Source organism: Diceros bicornis, chromosome 13, assembly GCF_020826845.1.
Source record: "Diceros bicornis minor isolate mBicDic1 chromosome 13, mDicBic1.mat.cur, whole genome shotgun sequence".
Taxonomy (NCBI): Eukaryota; Metazoa; Chordata; class Mammalia; order Perissodactyla; family Rhinocerotidae; genus Diceros; species Diceros bicornis.
Window position 1 is genome coordinate 40,640,525 of NC_080752.1, and position 19,756 is coordinate 40,660,280.

At 46.3% G+C, this 19,756-nt stretch overlaps 1 protein-coding gene across 1 annotated transcript in view; it reads right to left on the reverse strand.

The window, feature by feature from the left end:
- Positions 1-19,756, reverse strand: part of STPG1 (sperm tail PG-rich repeat containing 1) — a 47,692-nt gene that overhangs the window by 10,193 nt on the left and 17,743 nt on the right. Inside the window, exons 3-6 of the mRNA XM_058553236.1 lie at positions 12,314-12,415; positions 7,846-8,016; positions 4,381-4,489; positions 432-597 (exon numbers count right to left, since the gene is read on the reverse strand). Coding sequence (XP_058409219.1) covers positions 432-597; positions 4,381-4,489; positions 7,846-8,016; positions 12,314-12,415 — 548 coding nt within the window. The remainder of the gene's footprint in view (positions 1-431; positions 598-4,380; positions 4,490-7,845; positions 8,017-12,313; positions 12,416-19,756) is intronic.

The following is a 19,756-nucleotide window of genomic DNA, read 5'->3' on the forward strand; positions in this document are numbered from 1 at the left end:
CTCCACTGCTTCTGTACGTCCTGCCATCCCAAGGGAACTTTCATGTTATAAAAATAAAATAATGTCAGCACCAGGGGAGCACAGCATCATGAGGAATGTGGAAAGACCCAGGCTGTCCTGAGCCTAATGCCCAGAGGCACCTCCAGTTAGCTGTGTGGGCTTAAGCTAATCTCTCAGCCTCACTGAAGCCTCGCTTCCCCTCTATGAAGTCAGAGTAATAATCCTTACAAAAGGGTTGTTATGACAATTGAATAAGGAGTGAAGTCCCAGCACAGAGTAGTTGCTCAATAAATATTCTGCACTGCACAAGTACTTACTGAGCACCTACTACGGCAACCGGGGCCCCTGGAGAGACACCGCCTCCTTTTCTAGCCATGTTGGGTCCTTCCCCAGAACCCCCTTTCTGAAAGATCAGAAGAACCAGGACTCACGGGAAAAGAGTCTTTTTCGGAAATTTGGTGTGGTCATTCGGGTTGTAATAACCGGGTCCCGGGCCTGTTGACGTCAGTTTCAATCCACGGCCAGTTTTCGATTTAAAACAAGACATTAATATCTTTGGCGACTGCTTCACAAGGGATTCGTTGACATTATAATGCCCTAAGCAGAAAGAAATTTTAAAACAGAATAAAGAACTTTTCTCAGATAAATAAAAAGCAGTACCTTACACCTGAGAATACATTTAATAACATTAAGGTAATATCACTCCAGGATGGCCAAATGGAAGGAGCTTCCCAAAATACTAAAAATAATACCACTGAGAGAACACGTGCCACGTGCATTACCCACTGAGCTCATATAATCCTCCCAACAGCCCAGCAAGATGGGTATTATCACCTCCATTCTAAACACCAGGAAACTAAGACTCAGAGACATTAACTAACTTGCCAAAAGACATTCATCTAACCAGGGACTAAGCCCAGCTTCCTCCTCTATAAAGTAAGAATAAAAATTCTTCCAACAACCGGGTGCTTATGACAATTGAATGACATTTTAGGTTCTTGGCACATATTAGTTGTTTGTAACTATTACGCAATCAACAAACATTTATTGAGCACCTACTATGTGTTCCCAGGGCCCTCTGTTTCCAGAGTCCATGCTTTCCCACCATGCCCTATCTCAAGAAACTGTGACAGAATAAAATTAATTTGAGTGTGCACAAAGCTTTAAGGAAGAAGAGGACGATCTGAGCCGGGGGTAAAGAGGAAGCAGTCTCCCCCCTAAATTGTCCGCAGTCCTGTAAACGGGTGCAGGCGTTTTGGAGTGCAAAGCAGCAGTATGAGGCCACAGCCTTGAAGGTGTCTGCACACTTTGACTGAGGCTGCTCACTACTCAGAAATTAAGGAAATTATTCCACGTAATGGCAAAGCTCTAAGCATAAAAGCATGCACAACAGCAGTAGCCACAGTGTGAGGAAGGATAAACAGCCTGGGCGTCCAGGCCCAGGGGCACAGTTATGGGAACCACAGCCCAGCCTGGTGGAATCTCAGCCCTGATGGTGATACATACGAAGACCGTCATAAAGCCACATGGCAATGTTTTTGAAAATAAAGAGATGAAAAAACTAAAATAAAGCCTAAAAGTCTATATATGCTATGACGACATCTACGTACAAATGGATGCATCTGAGTAAAAATAGACGGGAACCCAGAAAAATGGAAACAATTGTATTAGCAGTGACATCGTGGGTGGGAAAAATATTTCAAATATTCTAAACATTGTAAAGTTGATTTTGTTTTAAATAAAACTTACTTTTCCATTGCAAAAGCACTGAAAACAACAATATGGTACATATTAGCAAGACTTTATTTAAAGGATCATACCCAGTGGTGGCAAAAATGAGAGACGACAGGTGTCTCACAGAAGCAGGAGGATAAAGGCTCCCTGTGCTGAAGGGCAATTTGGTCAGAAATATCAAAAACCTTAAATATTTTACACACTTTTCGACTGAGCAATTTCACTTTAGGCAATTTGTATAAGGAAATAATCTTGATTACACACAAATGTGAGCTACAAGGATGTTCGTGCCACTCTATCTGTATTAGTGATCGGTTTAAAACAACCTAGATTTCCAACAAGAGGGCATTTGTTCCTTAACTTATGATACCGCCATACAATGAAATACCATACGACCATTAAAGAGGTGTTCTCGGAGGATTTTTATAACATGAAAAGATGTTCTCAATATATGCTTACATTAAAAAAAACAAACAGATGTCCAGTGAGCAGCATTTATAATATTAGTATCTATCTCTCAAATTATCTTTCTGTTTCTTTTTCATATATATATTTTAAATTTTTTCCCCCTACCAAACGAAGTTTAAAGCAATACTTGATTATAAAATGCTGAAAAGCAGAAGCAAGGGAGAAAACGCATTCACACCTCCACGGCCCAGAGGGAACCGAGGTTAACCTCTGGCGTAGTTACTTCCGGTCTTTTCCTGATGGAGCTGGACTGTCTCTCGGTGTGGAGCTCACACAAGGATTCAATTCTGTAACCCAGGTTTCTGGGGTGACACTGACACAGGCGTTTCCCCACGTTCTCATGACCTTTATTATAAAGGACAAATAAAGAGGGAGGAGGACATTGGTGAAGCGCCTGACCTGTGCTCGGCACATCCAAACTTGAGAAAATCCGACAGCAAATGTGCACGGGGGAGCATTTTGCTCAGAACTGAAGGCAGGCCAGGCGCAGCCTCAGCCCCGAGGCAGGCACGCTGGGAGCCGCAGGGACACAGCAGGGACGCCACTCACAGCTCCACCTCTGGTCTCTTCCCACAGGGGGCCAAGCAGACACCACAGCAGTATTTCCGAGAGGTCAAGCCGATTGTCTCTTGCAAAAGGGCGGATTCCCCAGGCTCTGGCCCTGGCAAGTTTGGAGGGGTCAGGGGGGGTGTCCTGAAGGCACCAGGCATGGAGCTGGATGGCCTTGGATTCAAATCCAGCTGTGGGACCCTGGGCTCATCACTGGCTTTCTATGTATCATTTTTGCCCATAAAATGGGGATAAAAGGATGATAATAATAGCTCACACTTTCTGAGCATGTGATTATGTGCCGGGCAAATGTTCCTGGGGTTTTGAGAGCATTCAATGAGACGACGAGTATAAAGCCTCTGGCACACAGTAGGAGCTTAACAGACACTGGTGTCCACCTCTCCCCCTCCTGTTCTGGTACAAGGGGCTAGGGGCCCCTCAGGACTCTCCTGGGGGGAATGGGTGCCCACATTCCAGGGCCCGCTGGCGGGACCTTTGGCCAGACCCCAGGGACTCCGGCTTTGTTCCCCTGTACAAACAAACAAGGCGGGGTTTTACCCGTGGATGACGCAAGGCAGGGGAGCTTTCCAGGGGCTTAGCCTCCTAATTAGGGCTGGTTTTGCTATTCAGTTCAGACTGATCTTCTCACCTTTAATCTGGATTTGCTGAAACCCGACATGCGCTGTAATTTTACCCCCCCCCCCCGAGAGGCGCGATTGCAGAGGCGAAGTCTCCCTGCTGCTCCTCCCGGCTCCGGGGCCCAAGGCTCCTCGGGGTCTTGGGGGCCCACTTGGGAAGGTCTAACGTAATGAGTGCTCCTGGAGGGTAGACTGTGCATCCCCGGGCCTCTCCGGAAACTCCTCGCTAAGGCTGGTGGGGGGACGAAGTCTGAAAGCACCGGAGCGGTCCGCCCTTCCCCAGCCCCAGGCAGAACGTTTGCAGGTCAGCCCTGGTGTATTCCCAAATCCTAGAGGCTTCAGAAGTCACAGCGGGATGGCGGGGGTATGAGGCTCCTCAGTCAGACATCTCTGGTTAGGTCACCGTTTATTGGCTGTGACACTGAGCAAGTCACTTCAACTCTCTGAGCCTCTGTTTCCTCACCTGAAACACCAGACTAAGAGCATGGACCTGTGAGGACAGACGTGAGGACCGCACGGGAAAACTGAGCGCAGCATAGGCACTGCGTAAACAGAGCTGTTTCCCTCCTTTGATGACGGGATGGTGAAGTCGCCTCCATGCACAGGAGAAAAGGAATGTTGCAGCTGAGTGTGGAGGGATCAGGAGTATTGTGTGCCCCCCACATCTTCCTCCCCCAGGTGCCTGTGATGGCGCCCGGGGTAGGGGAATGTGCACACTTCTGAGGTGACAAGCCACTTCCCCAGCTGGCTGCCTGGAGCAGGTGTGCCCAGTCACGAAAGGGGAGCCCAACAAGGCTGCTTTGGGGTCTGTTTCCAGTGCCAGCCATCCTTCCCCAGAAGAGTTGGAGCTGGTCTTCTCTTTGTTCGCCACTCCCCCCTCCCCCAAAGTCTGACTCCTTCCAGAGAGACTCCCTACGAAGGAACAGGCGCCCTGCCCACGAGACCTGGCACATTAGCCCTTAGGTCAAGGCCAGTGCAAGGCGCTGCTTACCCGGGGCAGGTCCTGATTCCGTAATGGTGAAAAATCCTCTCTGAGTCTTGGACACAAAGCCAGCTCGGGCACAGACGTTATTTTTCTGCTTGCAGCAAGAGACGGAGGCCTGGGGGAGAAAATAAGCCCGGTGTGCTCAATGCCTTCCCTTCCTTCATCTCTGTCATTGTACCTGGACAAGTGGCACATTTGGCTAGAAAATCACATTTAAACCTGCCGTTCTCAGAAAATGAACTGACGTGAGCAGAAAAGGACACGCCGGCCATGCCTTCACCGTCACCCCAGCTGGAGTGGTCGGTGAGCTTGTGATCACCGGCAAACGTCTGGTGACCCAACGTGGCACAGAGGACGGTGCCCCCAAGAGAGCCTGCAGACTCGGCCTCTGGGCTCACCTCGGCTGCGCGCGGGGCGTGTGACCCTGCGCAATTGTTTAATTTCCCTGAACTGGAGCTTGCTCACCTGTAAAACAGATCAGACGCTCTGCTTGATGCAGAATGCCGCTGGGATGAGGGGCCAGGCGGTCAACACAAACCGTCTATAGGAAAATGTTTTTCAAAAGATGCGTAGCGCTACACATGCAAATTATTTTCATTACTTTTCCTACGAATTTTACTCTTCTCAGAACACTTAGTCCTACACATCCCCACCTGATCCCTCACTGTTCAACAGTCCTTCTATAAACACAGGATTCGGGGCATACCAGAGAATCGTGTAATTTAAGATCACGATCAGATTTGTAAGTACCCTTGTCTTGACTTTTCTGGACTGACCAGAAATTAAGAATTTTGGTTGATCCACGCAATATACATTCGAGGGTGTCCAGTGTGTTCAGAACTCTAACAATAATAGAAAAAAAAAGAATCCTGAGATCATTCTTATGTTACGCATGAATCACAAATATTTTAAATGCCAATTTGCAGTCTGTCCCCTGTATTCATTAGATAAAAGAGGCAATAAAAATTGTGCCTGCGATGGCTGGCAATATTTACTGAATGAGCGAAACTATTTGCTGGGGCCGCGATAGTTTGATTTTCTGTGATACTCCTTTGTCAAAAAAATGTTTCTTAAGAAATGCAGATGACATTTTGATTTTGTGTTGACAAAGGTGGAGGAATTTCGCTTTTCCCAGGGTCCTAAAGGCCAGACTGCACGCAGAGAGGGCAAACAACGAGATCAGATGGACAGGCTAATTACTGGACACGGGGAGAGGCAGTAATAACAGCATGAGGAAAAGGATTCGAATAGAGAAGTGGGGGACCTAGTGAGCAGAGGCGAAGAAAGCCCTGGGCAGACCTCAGGACACAGTGTGGCTAACAGGATTATCGCATTTCTGCTCCTCGCCAGTTGACTCAACCATTGTTCTCCAGGTCTGAAAAAAGCCTCCTGTAGACAAAACACTGCCTCAGCCTCATTCCTCACCCAGACAGAAAAGTAACCGAAAACGGAGGCGTTTTTGTACACACTGAGTGTGCGTCCCTGGAAGATTCCACCATTAGACTAGGAAATAGCTCCAGTGGCAGGCTAAAAAAGAATGAAGCTGATTTATTGCATTGCCATGGGGAAAAAAAAAATCCAAGATATAGTTAAGAAAAAAATGCACGTGTACCGCGTACTGCCAATCCCCACACTCCCCACATATTCTCTCTCTCAGGTTCCCACTGTTTGTCTCCCTCAAAGCTGGCCACAGTTTGTCATTATTTTGTTTGTCTATCTACTAGTTCTTGTCTTGAATTCCCCACTGGAATCTAAGCTGTTTCACTGCCCTGGCACAGAGTAGCCACGGGACCCATGAAGGGAAGCCCAGCTGGGCTGGAACACGGTGAGTCGATCACTCCCCAGCTTTACGCCTCAGTCATCCACCTGTGCTCACTGATGTGCAGATGGTCCCTTCGAGCTGGGTACCTTTGGGCAAGTCCCTTCACCTCTCTGAACCTCAGCTTCCTCTTCTGTAAATTGAGAATAAGATAACCCACTTCACGTATTCTTGTGAGCATAAAGATGACGAATGCATAACTCTTAGAACAACACATATGCCACGAAGAGTGCTTCATCATCATCACCGTTATTATCATTTTCAGCTCTGATCGCCCCAGGAGAAGACCATCTAGAGCTGTGCTATCCCACAGCAGCCACTGGCCACAGGTGGCTCTCAAGCCCTGGAAACACGGCTGGTCCAAATTAAGATGCACTGCAAGTATAAAATACACACTGGATTTTAAAGACTTAGTATGATGGAAAGAATGAAAAACATCTAATTGATAATTTTTATATTGATTACATACTGAAATAATATTTTAATAGACTGGGTTAAATAGAATATATTATTAAAATTAATTTCATCTGTTCCTTTTGACTTTTAAATGCGGCTACTAGAAAAATTTAAATGACATGTGGCTGCCACTATACTTCTATTGGACAGTGCTGGCCTGGCAACCATTTTTATTGCTTTGAGCACATTACAATTGATTGGATCAATCACAGAAGGAGGGCAGGATCTTTGTAGTCAGAAAAATACATATTATTTATAAATAGTATAAAAGAAAAAGGAAATTTAAAATGAAGTATTCTAAGACCAAAATATTTTGAAATGTGGCATAATAATATTAATACCTTATCTAGAATTCGTGTCTTATGTATTTCAGAGTGCCTTCACATGCATTGTCTTATTTGCTTCTAAAATAACCCTGTAGGGCAAGTATAATTAATTCCATTTTACAACTGAGGCTCAGGAGGTAGCATGACTTCCCCAGAGGCAGCTCGACCGACCTCCATGTGTTGTGGACCCTTGGGCGCCAGATGCCGTCTAAGCACTCAGCATAGATTACCTCATTTAATACTTGCATTAACACTATGAAGTAGATACATATCCCCATTTTACAGATCAACAAACTGAGTCCTGAAAGGTTAAGGGACTTGCCCAAAGCCACACAGTTAGAAAGTGAGTCAAGATTTGAACCTGAGTCCGTCTCTTAACCATCAATTATACCGTTCTGCCTCAGTGACTACAAAGTGATCGTAATTGGCAGAGCACTATTATTAAAAAACTAGTTTTCTGATATGGAAAGATAGAAGTTTATTTTCTCTATAAGAACCTAAAAAGTAAATGAATAGTGTCTGCAGATAAAGTGGTAAATAACATACATGAGTATGTTATTGAGATATGTGATATATGAGAAAACTCTCCCAGGAAGGTTAGAGGAGGGGAGTGATTATAGTAAGGATTTTCCAGGGCAGAGGTCTTCCCACTGCTCCATACTGACCTCCATGTGGCTCACATTTTTCTCTGGGTTTTGCAAATTCCCTGTAAGAGTCTTGCACAGCCTCATGTACCCACTGGGTAGTCAACAAATGCTACCTGGTTTAGCAGTTGCATTAAAATATTTCCCAAAGTGCCCCACTTCCTTTCTTTTATTTTAGTAAATCATTCCTTCAATATATATTTAGCAAGCATATGCAAGATCTTACATTGTAATGGTTTGGTGCAGGAGTTTCAAATTTGAGAACTTTCTCGAAGCTTGGCAGCTGGAACATGCTGGAACAGGAATTACTGAAGTCTTTCTTCGAAACAAAATGTGATGGGATGGTGTATGCATTAGCTGCAGGATATTTGGAAATGATGGTGTCCAATCGGGGACACTGTGAGGAGAAAACCACAGGAGTCAGCACTGTCACATAATCTTGTGGCTCTGAAGGACAAATGTCAAAAAAATGGTGCTCAATACCAAGTCTAAAAACATTTTATAAGGGGCCGGCCTGGTGACGTAGTGGTTAAATTCGTGTGCTCCGCTTCAGCGGCCCAGAGTTTGAGGGTTTGGATCCCGGGCGTGGACCTATACACAGCTCATCAAGTCATGCTGCGGTGGCGTCCCATATACAAAATGGAGGAAGATGGGCACAGATGTTAGCTCAGGGCCAATCTTCCTCACCAAAAAAAAAAAAAAAAAAATTATAAAAGGTGAAACTCCAGCAGGTAAAGATGATACACTGACCTTGGGCTTTAAGGATTCGCTCTTAGAAAATGCAAGTTCAGACCTGTTTTAACTTCTGTAAACTAACTCAAATTATTCATCTTACGTTTGGGACTTCACAAAAATAATTTTGCCATAAATGCATTTCCACCCAATCCCGTTTCAGGCTACTGGCACCTGACTCATCGGCTGTTGGGTAATTTATATGATGGAAAGCTTTAGACTTTCTTCCTCCAACTGGGCTTTCTTTTTGAGTAAAACCTCACATCTTGTTGCCAAGGTTAGATGATCTGAATTGCCTAAATAACTAGTTTGCTTCCAACGTCTTCAAGATACATGGTGCCACAGGGCTTGCTGTTCAACACACCTCCTAGCCCCCACCTACTTACTGATTTCATAAAAACTACAATATTTTTTCTGTTTCAACAGAACCAATCCTTCTCCTTCCAGGAAGCCATGATGTACTATTTTCAGTTAAATAAACAAACAGAATCAATGTTTGCCAAATGAAAAGGGCCAAAAGCCATAGAAACTAGGCGATAACATCACTTTACCTGAAAATAGTATGGCAAGTATCGGAGTCTGATAAAACAAAAAAATTCTCATTATTTTGTGGTTAAAAGCTTGAGAACATTGCCCTGGGTTTCCTCAGCTTGATAGGGGTCAATAACCACATAAGCACAGAAAGTGGGGGAGGCTGTGGGAAGGCATTAGGGCTCCCCGCCACTTCACTTTGTGCTTGGGGGCAATGGTTCTCAACACCTGGTTTATGGACCACCAGTGGTCTGTGGGCAGGTGTGCCACCAGGAGCAGGAGCGCTCTTGTCCAGAGTCGCAGCTGTTCAGAGTCTCCCATGGGTTCAAGTCCCAGCTCTGCCTCCTGATTGTAAGGATTCATTGACGTTCCCAGGAACAAGTTCCCAGCCTTGTACTCACTTGGCCTTTGCATTTTGGGCAATAGTTAACCAAGCACTTTTCATGGGTTGTTGCCTTTAAGCCTCATGGCAACCTTGGGTAGTGGACATTTTGATTACCTCCACTTTACAGATGAGGAAACTAAACTTCCTCAGCTAGTTGAGTGGTGGAACCCACATTCTCACCCAGGCAGTCTGCCTCCACTGTATGATATGGATCAGACATCCCACTCTGAGGAGGAATGGGTAGAGAGGAGTAACAGCAATATGTGTTTCCATTTATAAGATGAGCAGCTGATGAATGACTCTGCGAGGTTTTAGTTCGAGAAGAATCACTACCCCGTATCTCTTGTGCCCAATGGTATGGGCAGACCTTTGCTTTTCCTTTCAACTTCCATAGAAGAAGGGTGGCAAGGTCAAGACTTCCTCTTTGGTGCCGTTTGTAGCATGTCTACTCTGAGTCCCCCAACAGAGTGGGCAAGCATGTTTTTCTAATGCACTATTTCCCAAAGTATTTTCCTCGGCATACCAGTTCTATAAGATGAGGCTGTGTTGGTGGTGGCAGCAGCGTGGAGAGAGTTCCAGAGTCAAATACATTAGAGAAATATGTGGTATGAGAACATCATACCATGTTCCCATTTTGAAGATTCATAATACACATCGGCATATTAAATGCTCTGAGAAGGGCTTCAATAAAGACTCTGTGTAACCAGCCTTTCCCAAACTTACTGGATCATAGAATCTTTTTGGCTTAGAATACCTGTTAACATACTTTTCGGGAAAAACTGTTCTAAAAAATTCCCATTAGAGGCAAAGTTTCATAAAGCATTATAATAGAAATAGTCTCAGAGTTTAGCTGAAGTAACACTCACTCACCAACCCTCCCCACCCCTTGGCTTTCCTTTAATTGCCAGGCCTGTGGTCTCCAATCTGGCCACCTGCTGGCATTTACGAACCTCTCTCCAGCACACACTAACTTTTCCAGAACCATCCCACCACCATGCGCATAGAGAAAGGCCATGAAAGTCTCCTCCCATCTCCCTCATTTAGCTTCCTAGTCAGTCTTATGAATAATTCTGGAGCAAAGATTTAGAACACATTAATAAAGCTCTTTATATTATTTGGACTTAGAGAGATGACAGGTCCTCTAAAAAGGTTGGGTGTAGTTGTTCCAATAGTCATCAGGAAGTTTCTAAAATTTATTCACCCACAGAGTTTTTCTTTCGTTAGCCTCAACCACAATCACACTCCTCCAGGCCATACCAGTGTGAGTAAGGCAGACCTTTCTCTGATTCGGGCTACTGTTAATGCTCTCAGAGACCTGGGATCCGGAAATGGAGGAGGTGCTAAATGTGAAAGTCACTAAAAGAGGGGTGGAGGTATGAAGTTTGCATCCAGTTCAGAAAGGAACTAGGTATGACGTGGGGATCTCCTGACAGATCTCCATCAACCACTTAAGGCACTGCCCAAGGATATAGGAACTTAAGTGTTTATAAACATAAATTCCCACATCCACCAGGAGAGGTAGCCTGAACAATTCAATGTCTGCCCTCTCTTGGGTTTGGTCTGAGTTTTTTAAAGACCTGAAAGGCCCAATTCGATTCCGTAATACTCAGATCTTCCCTTGGGCCCCTTCTCCTCCAGACGGCCCAGTCTCGTTATTTGGAAAGTTACTGCATGTAAAGCCTGGCGGGGAACTGATGTTGTGCTCTGATTCATCCCTTCTCTGGCAACAAGCAGGAATGGGCGGTGCCACTATTTGGCAAAGAACTTCTCAGAGAGAAAACCTAGGTGTTGCAGGAAGAATTGTTTGTGACTCAGGTGGTAACAATCATAATATTTAACATGTTTATAATGCTCTGCAGTTTCAAAGAGTATTTCGCTCATTGCTACGTTAATTTGCCTAGCGCCTCCAGGGCGTCTCCACTTTATGAGGCAACTAGGACAGAGAAGGGTGACGTGCTTGAGGTCACATCGAGAATCCACGGCTGAGTCAGGATTAGGTCTTAAGTCTTGTCCTCTGTGCCAAGACATGGTGAGACGGCACTTCTTTTGTCAACAGCTTTTGAGTCTCTTCACTCGCAGAAAAAGGGGTAGGGGCAGGGTTGTTCTGTGCACTCACTGGGGCATGCGCGACCTCAACTTCTTTTCTCACGAGGAGTTAACTCCAAGGTCGGTTTGCTCCTTGAGTTTTCAACTCTGCCAAACTTGAATTCCAATGAGCGGCTGCATTCAGTGTGCCTTAAATGGTCCCTTTGTGTGTTTTTTTTTTAAAAAAAAAAATCAATCCCAATGTCAGGCATCGTAATACACCTTTGCAAGAGATTATTATAACTTTTAAAGGAACAGAGGGCATATGTGTTTTGTTGATGCTAGAGTTTGGGTTTGCTTTCTTTTTCGCTTTCCTACCTCAGCTCGTCTTACCCTAGTTTGACCCTTTTCCCTTGCTATATCTATTTTTCTTGCCAATTGATAAAATATTCAAATAAAGACGATCCTTGCCCAAGTCTGGTCAGGGACGTTGGCACTTCGGCTAGCTACTTGATTCTTAGAGATCCACAAGATCGAGACCCACGTCTTCCAAAGAAGAGAAATGGGGAGGGAAAGAAGATTACTAACCTTCAGGCCCACTGCCTGCTTTCTTTTTGGTCCCATCAGATTTCTCAATAATTTGAATAACCCAATTAGACTAAGCAGTGTAAAACATCACATTAGGGCAAAACATATAATAACTTCTTCCTAGTATGCCTAAAAATCTCAGGAAAACATTTGCCTGGTCCACTCCAGGATGACAACATTGGTTTTGGATGGTCAGGTTCTGAACATTCCTCTAGCTTCTCCTCCCATGCTGGCCATATGTAGCAATGGAAAAAATTTACCTAAAGACACAGGCTCCAATGTACCTGCATGAAATTTGAGGAGGCGGTTACTTTCCTAATTAGAACCACGGGCCTTTGGAGAGAAGGGACTGGATGTCCAATATATGGTTATGCAATGAATGAAGTTAAATTACTGATCAGCTAATGGCCTTACTCAAAGAAGAGGTTCTCACCATAGAGGGAAAAGTGCATGTCCCTTTCTTAGACAACGAGACACTGTTGGACACTGGAGACTGGTGAACAACGTTGTAGAACCCAGGACCCGGGATATCATCCTGAAAGGGAAGAGTATGTGGCGTCATCTGGATGCATTCAATTCCATTGTGCGTTTCCGCAAGCTTTACATCTATTAACGCTAAGCCTTACTGTAATCCTCCAGGACAGGCACCACCGCCACTGCACAGATGACAGCCCGGCTCCACTGTTGCCTAACCTGCCCAGTCACCATCTCAGTTACCAAGTGCTAGGGCTGGAATTCCAACCTGGGTCTGGGACCCCAAAAGGCCATGCTCTTTCCACCATGCCGTACTGCATTCCAGAAGAACTTTGTTGTTTTTCATGCCATTAGAGAAATGAGCATAAAATGGGATACCAAGTGTGGCTGATGGGCCAGTCAGTGTGTACTGATTGGGTAAGCCAAACCCACGGGGAGGGGAGGGTGACCGATTTCATGTCAACCGCACCCCACCTGACTCAGCTTCCTCTGCAGCCTTTCAGAAGAGAAATCAGGGAGTGTTTCTGTTTCTAAAGCAAAACAAAACAAAAACAACCTTCATCCCAAACAAGACCATTTCTAACTCTCAGACAAAAAGAGGCAGCCTCATGGGGCTCAGGTGCTAAAAGATGCAGGTATGTGCGAGAGGAATAAACAAAAGCTTGATTTCTAAGCTCATTTCTGCTGCTGCAGTGAAGTGGGCTTTTGTCTCATTTCCCATGCTGGTTACCAGGGGGAAGTAAATGTTGACGGAAGTTGGCCAAGCAAGAGTCATGAAATGATAAGGATGCTCCACTGTCTCAAGAGTTTACTGGGTGCCGACCTGGTGCCAGGAGCTTTACAAAGGTTGTCTCATTTAATCCCCCAATGAGGAAGGGATTACTGTCCCCATTTTATAGATGGAGACACTGAGGCATGTGGAGATGAATTTGCCCCAGGTCGCACTGCTATAAGTGACAGTACATGAATTCAGTGCTAAGTGCATGGTGTACACAGCCCTTTGCAGTGGGGTATTATCAGGTCCATTTTAATGGAAGTGAGGCCTACAGGCATTGGGTCCACAGCTAGTAAATGGCGAAGATTTAAACCAGGCAGCCTGACTCTAGAGCTTGCTGTCTCCAACTTCGGCCCACCGGGCTCATCCTGTTTCCCCCATCCCTACGACCTTCCTCCAGGCAGAAAGAAAACATAAGGCTCCATCAGGGCCTTCAAAGACTTTCCAGTCTGACCTGAGCAGTGTGTGATTATGGTTTGATATAAGGGATAGGGTCATCAGTGCTATTAACAGGTTCTTCTGTGCTGAATTTTAAATGCAGTGAGTCCTCTGAGCCTTGTTCTGCAGCAGGTGGGGGCAGGGAGTGATGACGATCCCTGGTGGACAGAGGGGAGCTGACTGCCTGGCAGAGTGAGGCAGGACACAGGAGCAGCAGCAGAACCTGGTGCACGCACACCCCAGGCCGAGTCAAAAGAACCCTGGCATGTGGGTGCAGATTTGAGGGGCTACAGGGAAACAAGGAAGAGATTTTTCTAGGCGGCTGTTTGCAGAGCCAGCAGATATTTATTGAGTGGTCACTATTCTGAGTCCTTTACATACACGAACTCACTTAATCCCCAATTCAAAGGTGAAAAGTCGGGGCCAAAAGAGATAAGGCCCAAGGTCACAGAGCTAGTAACGGTCAGAGCCAGAATTTGAACCCAGGCAGTGTGAGTACAGAGTCTATCTTAACCGCTAAACCAAACTAAGTCTCAAAAGAGAATTTGTAGGATGAAAGAAAAAAAAAAGTCCCACTCGGTGATGAATCAGGAATTCTAGTCTCAGTGCTGCTACTAGCTAAGTGACCTTGAGCGAGTCACCTCTCTGGGCCTCAGTTTCCTCATTTGTAAATCAAAGATAGTGGAGTAAATGCCTCCAGGTGCCTTTTAGCTTCCAGAGTCCCTAAATCGAGGGAAAGCTGAAGCAGGAAATGTAACTGTGACTCTTCTGGGTTTAAACCAGTGAACAGCAAAGATGGACATCTCTAGCTCCCAGTTCATTGCCACACTCTCAACACCGCCATCGGTTCACAAGAATTTTCTGGGCACCTATGTGTCTGAGGAGCTAGGGTTGCCAGATAAAATACAAGAACTGCAAGGCTGCTCCATCCCACCTGCCCAATTAAATTTGAATTTCAGATAAACATCAAAAAGCTATTTTAGTATAAGCATGCCCCATGCAATATTTGGGACATACTTAAACTAAAATAGTTGTTTTGAAACAACTGAAATTCTAAATTAACTAAGAATCCTGTATTTTTATTTGCTAAATCTGGCAACCCTCCTGGACCTTAATCATGTTTTAATTCTGCCACATTGCAAACTGGGTTGAGTCCAAGCCAAATAAGAAGAGGACTGTGACTTCTTAGCCTGGAGGGAGAGAGTGCTGCCTGTTGGCTCTTCATGTGCAAGAAGAGTCCTTCAGGCAGCAGTAGGCTGGATCTGGCCAGTGGCAGCTTATGAGGGTGACTGTTAAAAATTCAGAAATTTTGCTAGTGGTAGCTTGAAATTGGCCAGGGTGGGAGTATTTATACCACAGAAACTGGCAGATGCTAGACATCAGAACTTCTCTTCGTGGAGGGGGTAGCTGGTTTGCCAGGACACCTCTACCTCCACACGGCACCCAAGTAGGTTTCTAAGCTACTTAGAGGGAAATGCCCAGCTGCAGAGAGTTCAGGCCTTCTCCTGCAACTACTCGAGTGGTGAACGGCTCTCTGGAAGGGCAATAGAAACCCAGACCTTTCACCTCTGGGATGACAGTTCATGTGACTAATGTCGTGTGACTCGGATGAGTGTAGGCCTCTCAGAGCATACCCCAGAGAACAAGAATCCAGGTTGCAACTGGTGTGAATTTAGCCACCCCTTGGTTTCTTGGCCGAGACCACCCCAGAAGGCAAAAACCAAATAAACAAAACAAAAATGGGTGTGGGAGAGAGAAGGGAAGAGAACTATTCATCTGAGCTCCATGGACTGCCTGTCGAGTGCTCTATTGAAAGCACTGTGCTGGGTGCTCTCTCTCTTATCTCCTGTGCCCGCCTCACAGTGTGAGGATTAAATGAGTCAGTACGTGCACAGGGATCAGGGCAGTGCAGTGTGTGCCTGCTGTTGTCATCATCATTGCTGGTCTTCAGTTGCCCACGACAGCCTCAGTGGAGCCGGGACCCTCCCTTGAGGGTTAAAGACCTTCCGAGTGGGATTGAGCCAGGGATGATGGGCTGATGTGCTGTCACCCCCCACCCAACACATCTGGGTGACATTTGGTTGAAACGCACTTGGAGAGCTCTTTTGAAGCATTAAAGTCCCAAATGGGCAGCCTCTGCGTGCGCCAAGGGTGGGACACAGCTCTACATTCACTTGACCTTGGGATAAAATGAGGAGGAGGGGAAGAGAGGGAGCACGGCATTCACCTCCTCATCCCAGCTATCTCCCTAGGTTATGGGAGGGCTTAGCCTCCCACAGCCTGGAGCCAGTTACATCTGCACACAGCCTGGATTTTCTGGTCCTGATTTCACGGATTCTGTCCAATTAATACTTTCAGGCTTGTCAAATCAATGGTTTGTCAAAGGATTTCCTGGCTTGGAAAATGTGGTCTCTGTTGGATCATCGGCTAAAGACCACACTGGACCCGCCTTTTGACTCTTCAAAGATGTTCCGCCCTGCTTTGGTCTATTTTGGGGGTGGCTAGCTGGTGTTTCTCAGAAGCACACAAGATGAATGAAAACTAGGAGTTAGCTGAAGGACTAGAGGTATATAACAGGAGGAGGACATGCCTGAGGTGGAAACAGAGCCTTGTCCTGTGGTTAATCCACTGGCAAAACCGCACAGGAATTTGGGATTCCTGAGGGAACAATTTCCTTTTACAAACGCCTCTAGTCTTAGGGTCTTGGGACAACGCATCCGTCCACCCCGTTGACTTCATCGAAGTCTAGAAAGCCTTTACTCAGGTTGCTGTGGCCAAAGTGGTGAGAACACGGACCAGAAGCAAGAGAGCTGGCACCTGCCCCCAGGCATGTCCCCTCCCTGGGCCTCAGCTCCCCCCTCTGTAAACCGGCAAAGAGGCAAGTGGGGGTGTCAAGATAAGTGGTTTCAAACCGCACTCCAGGTCCCCACAAGGAGCCCAGGGCAAGGGGCCAGAGCGGGCAGTGGCTACAGCAGCAGGTCCCCCGTACCTGTTCCATTGATGGGCTTCAGCAGGAGACGGTGTCGCAGAAAGGGCCCCTCTGCAGATTCAGGGGTCTCTGAAGCCCTTCTGGTTCAAACTGCACAAGACTCTGGGATCTGCCCCTTACAAGACGCCCTTCCTCCTTTCTGCTTTCTCCCCCCACCCCCACACTTGTGTCTGGCATCAAAGTTTCCATGCCTCTGATCACAGTTGAAAAGGGAGAGGCAGCGAGTGCACTTCAAGCAACAAAACACCCGTTTTTTGTTCAGAATGGGGGAGGATGTCAGAAAGAGAAGGTCCCTGAGCTCTAAGGGAGCACCCTTAGGGAAGCAGCAGGGACAGCAGCCACCTGGGCAGACGACAATGGAGAGCAGGTCTTTGCCCATCGCTGGCCTGGCTGGGTTGGAAATGGTCAGACAAGAGAGGCTTAACCTGCATTTGCAAAGCATCGGTTAACGTGGGTGTTGTCTCCGAGAGCGCCCATGCTCCTCTCCTTCAGAGCTCCCCCTCTTCCTTAATCTGGAATCAGCTTATGAGCAGCCCCTTCAAGTCCCCTGAGTGGAATGTGGGCAAACACTCAACTCGACAAACATATATTGAACCTACTGTGGGCCAGGGCCCGCGCTAAGGCGCGAGGACACAGGCACGACGTGTTAGCAGCTCACAGATTCTAGGAACGGGTTGGAGGAGACGCAGCACAACGCTGCAAAGTGGATGGGATGTGTTCCCGAAACTCGATGAGAAACACATAGACTTGAGTCGGGATCATTCATTCAATCCACTTTTGAGGAGCTCCGGGGTCGGGAGAGGACAGCAACGACAGCTGCCCAAGGAGCTCCTGGACAGGTGGAGACAGACGTGCCCACCCATCAGGCCAAGCACAAGGCGGTCAGGGGCGCAAGAAGGGCTGCTGGAGTTCAGAGGCGGGCGTGTTTGCTTCCACCGGGGAGACGCTGGGAAACACTCTGGGAGCCAGGAGCTGCCGCCCAGGGTTGTCCTCGCTCTGTCCGACCCTGGCTGCATGAGTCACTTAACCCTCTTTGTGTCTCAGGGTCATTATCGAAAAGCGGGGATAATGATGGGACTTAGCTCACAGGGTTGTTATGGGGATTAAATGAGTTAAAAATGAAAGGTCTCCAAGGGGCGCCAGGCATGCTGTCAGTGCCAGCCCAGTGAGTGCTATTTCCAGGAACACGTCCTGCAGGCCCCTTAGGAAGGGGTGCTGGTGACTGATACCCAGGAGTCAGGATTCCAGAGCCAGAAGGTCGGGCAGACCCTACTGTGGTTCAGATATGCAGCGAGTGCACTCTGGGGGTAATTATCCCCCTGAACATGGTGGTCTCTGCAAACTGAACTTCCTTTCATTTAAATCTCTCTGACATGTAAATATCCCCGGTCCAGTGCCTTATCAAGTTAATAAGTGAACAGTATTAACTTTGTACAGTTTCACCACAAATTAAACACTGGGCTGCCTACCAGTCGGAAGGGCAGATTTACTGTCAGGCTATGTATGAAATTAATATGGATTTTTCAACTGTGCCCATCTAGAGGATATGGTGCCTGTATCCTGCCAGTATTCATTCATTGGAGCCTGGAAGGGATCAATCAGGTTTAGAACCATGGAACAGTAATTCCTGGCAAGGGCCTACCTATTATAACATCCTTATTTTAAAGAAGAGGAAATGGAGATGCAAAGACAGTGAGTGGGTGTCCTTAAGGTTACAGCTTGGGAAACAGTGACCACAACCCAGGGTGACATGGAGCAAAATGGGGAGGTGGGGGAAGAAAATGTCCACGGTGCTCCTGGGCTACACTCTGTCCCAGACCAGGCATCTCTCTTTATGTACAAGACTCGCCAGCACATCTGTAAATAACTGTAAAGTGTTCAGGGAAGCAGACTTCACTTCTAGCAGCCCAAACTGCCAGACACCTAGCTCTGCGCAGGATTCCCTGTACCCAGCAGTCAGATTCTTACAGGGAATGTGAGCTGGGCAACGGGGCCCTGATGTTTCCCACAAGGTCAGACTGATAAGGTGAGCACACATTTCCAAGGGCACCGATTTTCTGGGTTAAAGATGTGCTAAATGGGTCACAGAACTAACGTGAGGACAGAAGCAAGTCGTGAGATCAGGCACAGGGTGTGTGCGATCAATGTTTTAAGAAGGGTAGTGAGACACTGGAGTTTTAAAATCTGTTTTTAATTTGGATTGCCTCACTAAATTATTGGGTGATGTTAAACAAGATTCTTAGCTTCTCAATGCCCATCTCCCTCAGCAAAAATGAGAATAATGAGCACGGAATGAGAAATTTTTTTTGTCTTTATAGCTTGAAGAACCTAGAAAATTATACAATCCAAATTTTATGTTTCAGATGAGGAAACTGAAGCCCAGAAAAGTCAAGTGACTGGTCTAAAGGCACACAGCTAGTAACAGCAGAACACAGGGAATCTGATTTATGGATTCCATGCACTTTCCACAAAATTCCATACTTATTTACAAAATGCTTTCAAATACTTAGATGAAAGTTTTCACATTGTCAAGCCAATGCGACCACATTTGAAAAGTACGAATCACATTTCTGAGCTATTTCTCTCTATATTTGATGCTGCCTCTAGCTTTGGCTGGTTGTCACCTTGGTCCCTTCAGCAGAACATTTTCTGAAAAGCAATAGTAGTTTAAAATGCTAACTTTAAAAGCCAGCCCATTCCGTTTCTGGATTTGAATCTTCAGAACTAGATCACGGAGAATGGATGGAGCCCACACACATCACCTGACATCTTCCTCTATCTTGAGCTTAGGCTGTTTTGCTAAGGCCTTTTCAGCAACACCCTCATTGACTCTCATGGATCATATTTATGGCTTTGCGAGCGACAAAGGGAGGCGTGGTGCAGTGTGTGGAAAGAGCACGAGGCTTTGAAGTGAGCTAGACCTGGGTTTGAGGTCTAATTCTTTCAGTGTCGATTCAGCAAATATTTGTGTAGGGCCTCTTCTGTGCCAAACCCTGCGCTGTGTGACCCTGGGTAGGTCATTTAACTTTCCTAAGCCTCAGTTTCCTCTTCTGTTAAATTAAGATGATAACCCTTTTAGCATTAAGGATTAGAGATACAATCCAAAAATGATCTCACACATAGTAGGGATGAGTAAACCGTGGCTGCTATTATTTTTATTAGCGGCTGGGCTGCAAATATCCTAGAGATGAACAATATAT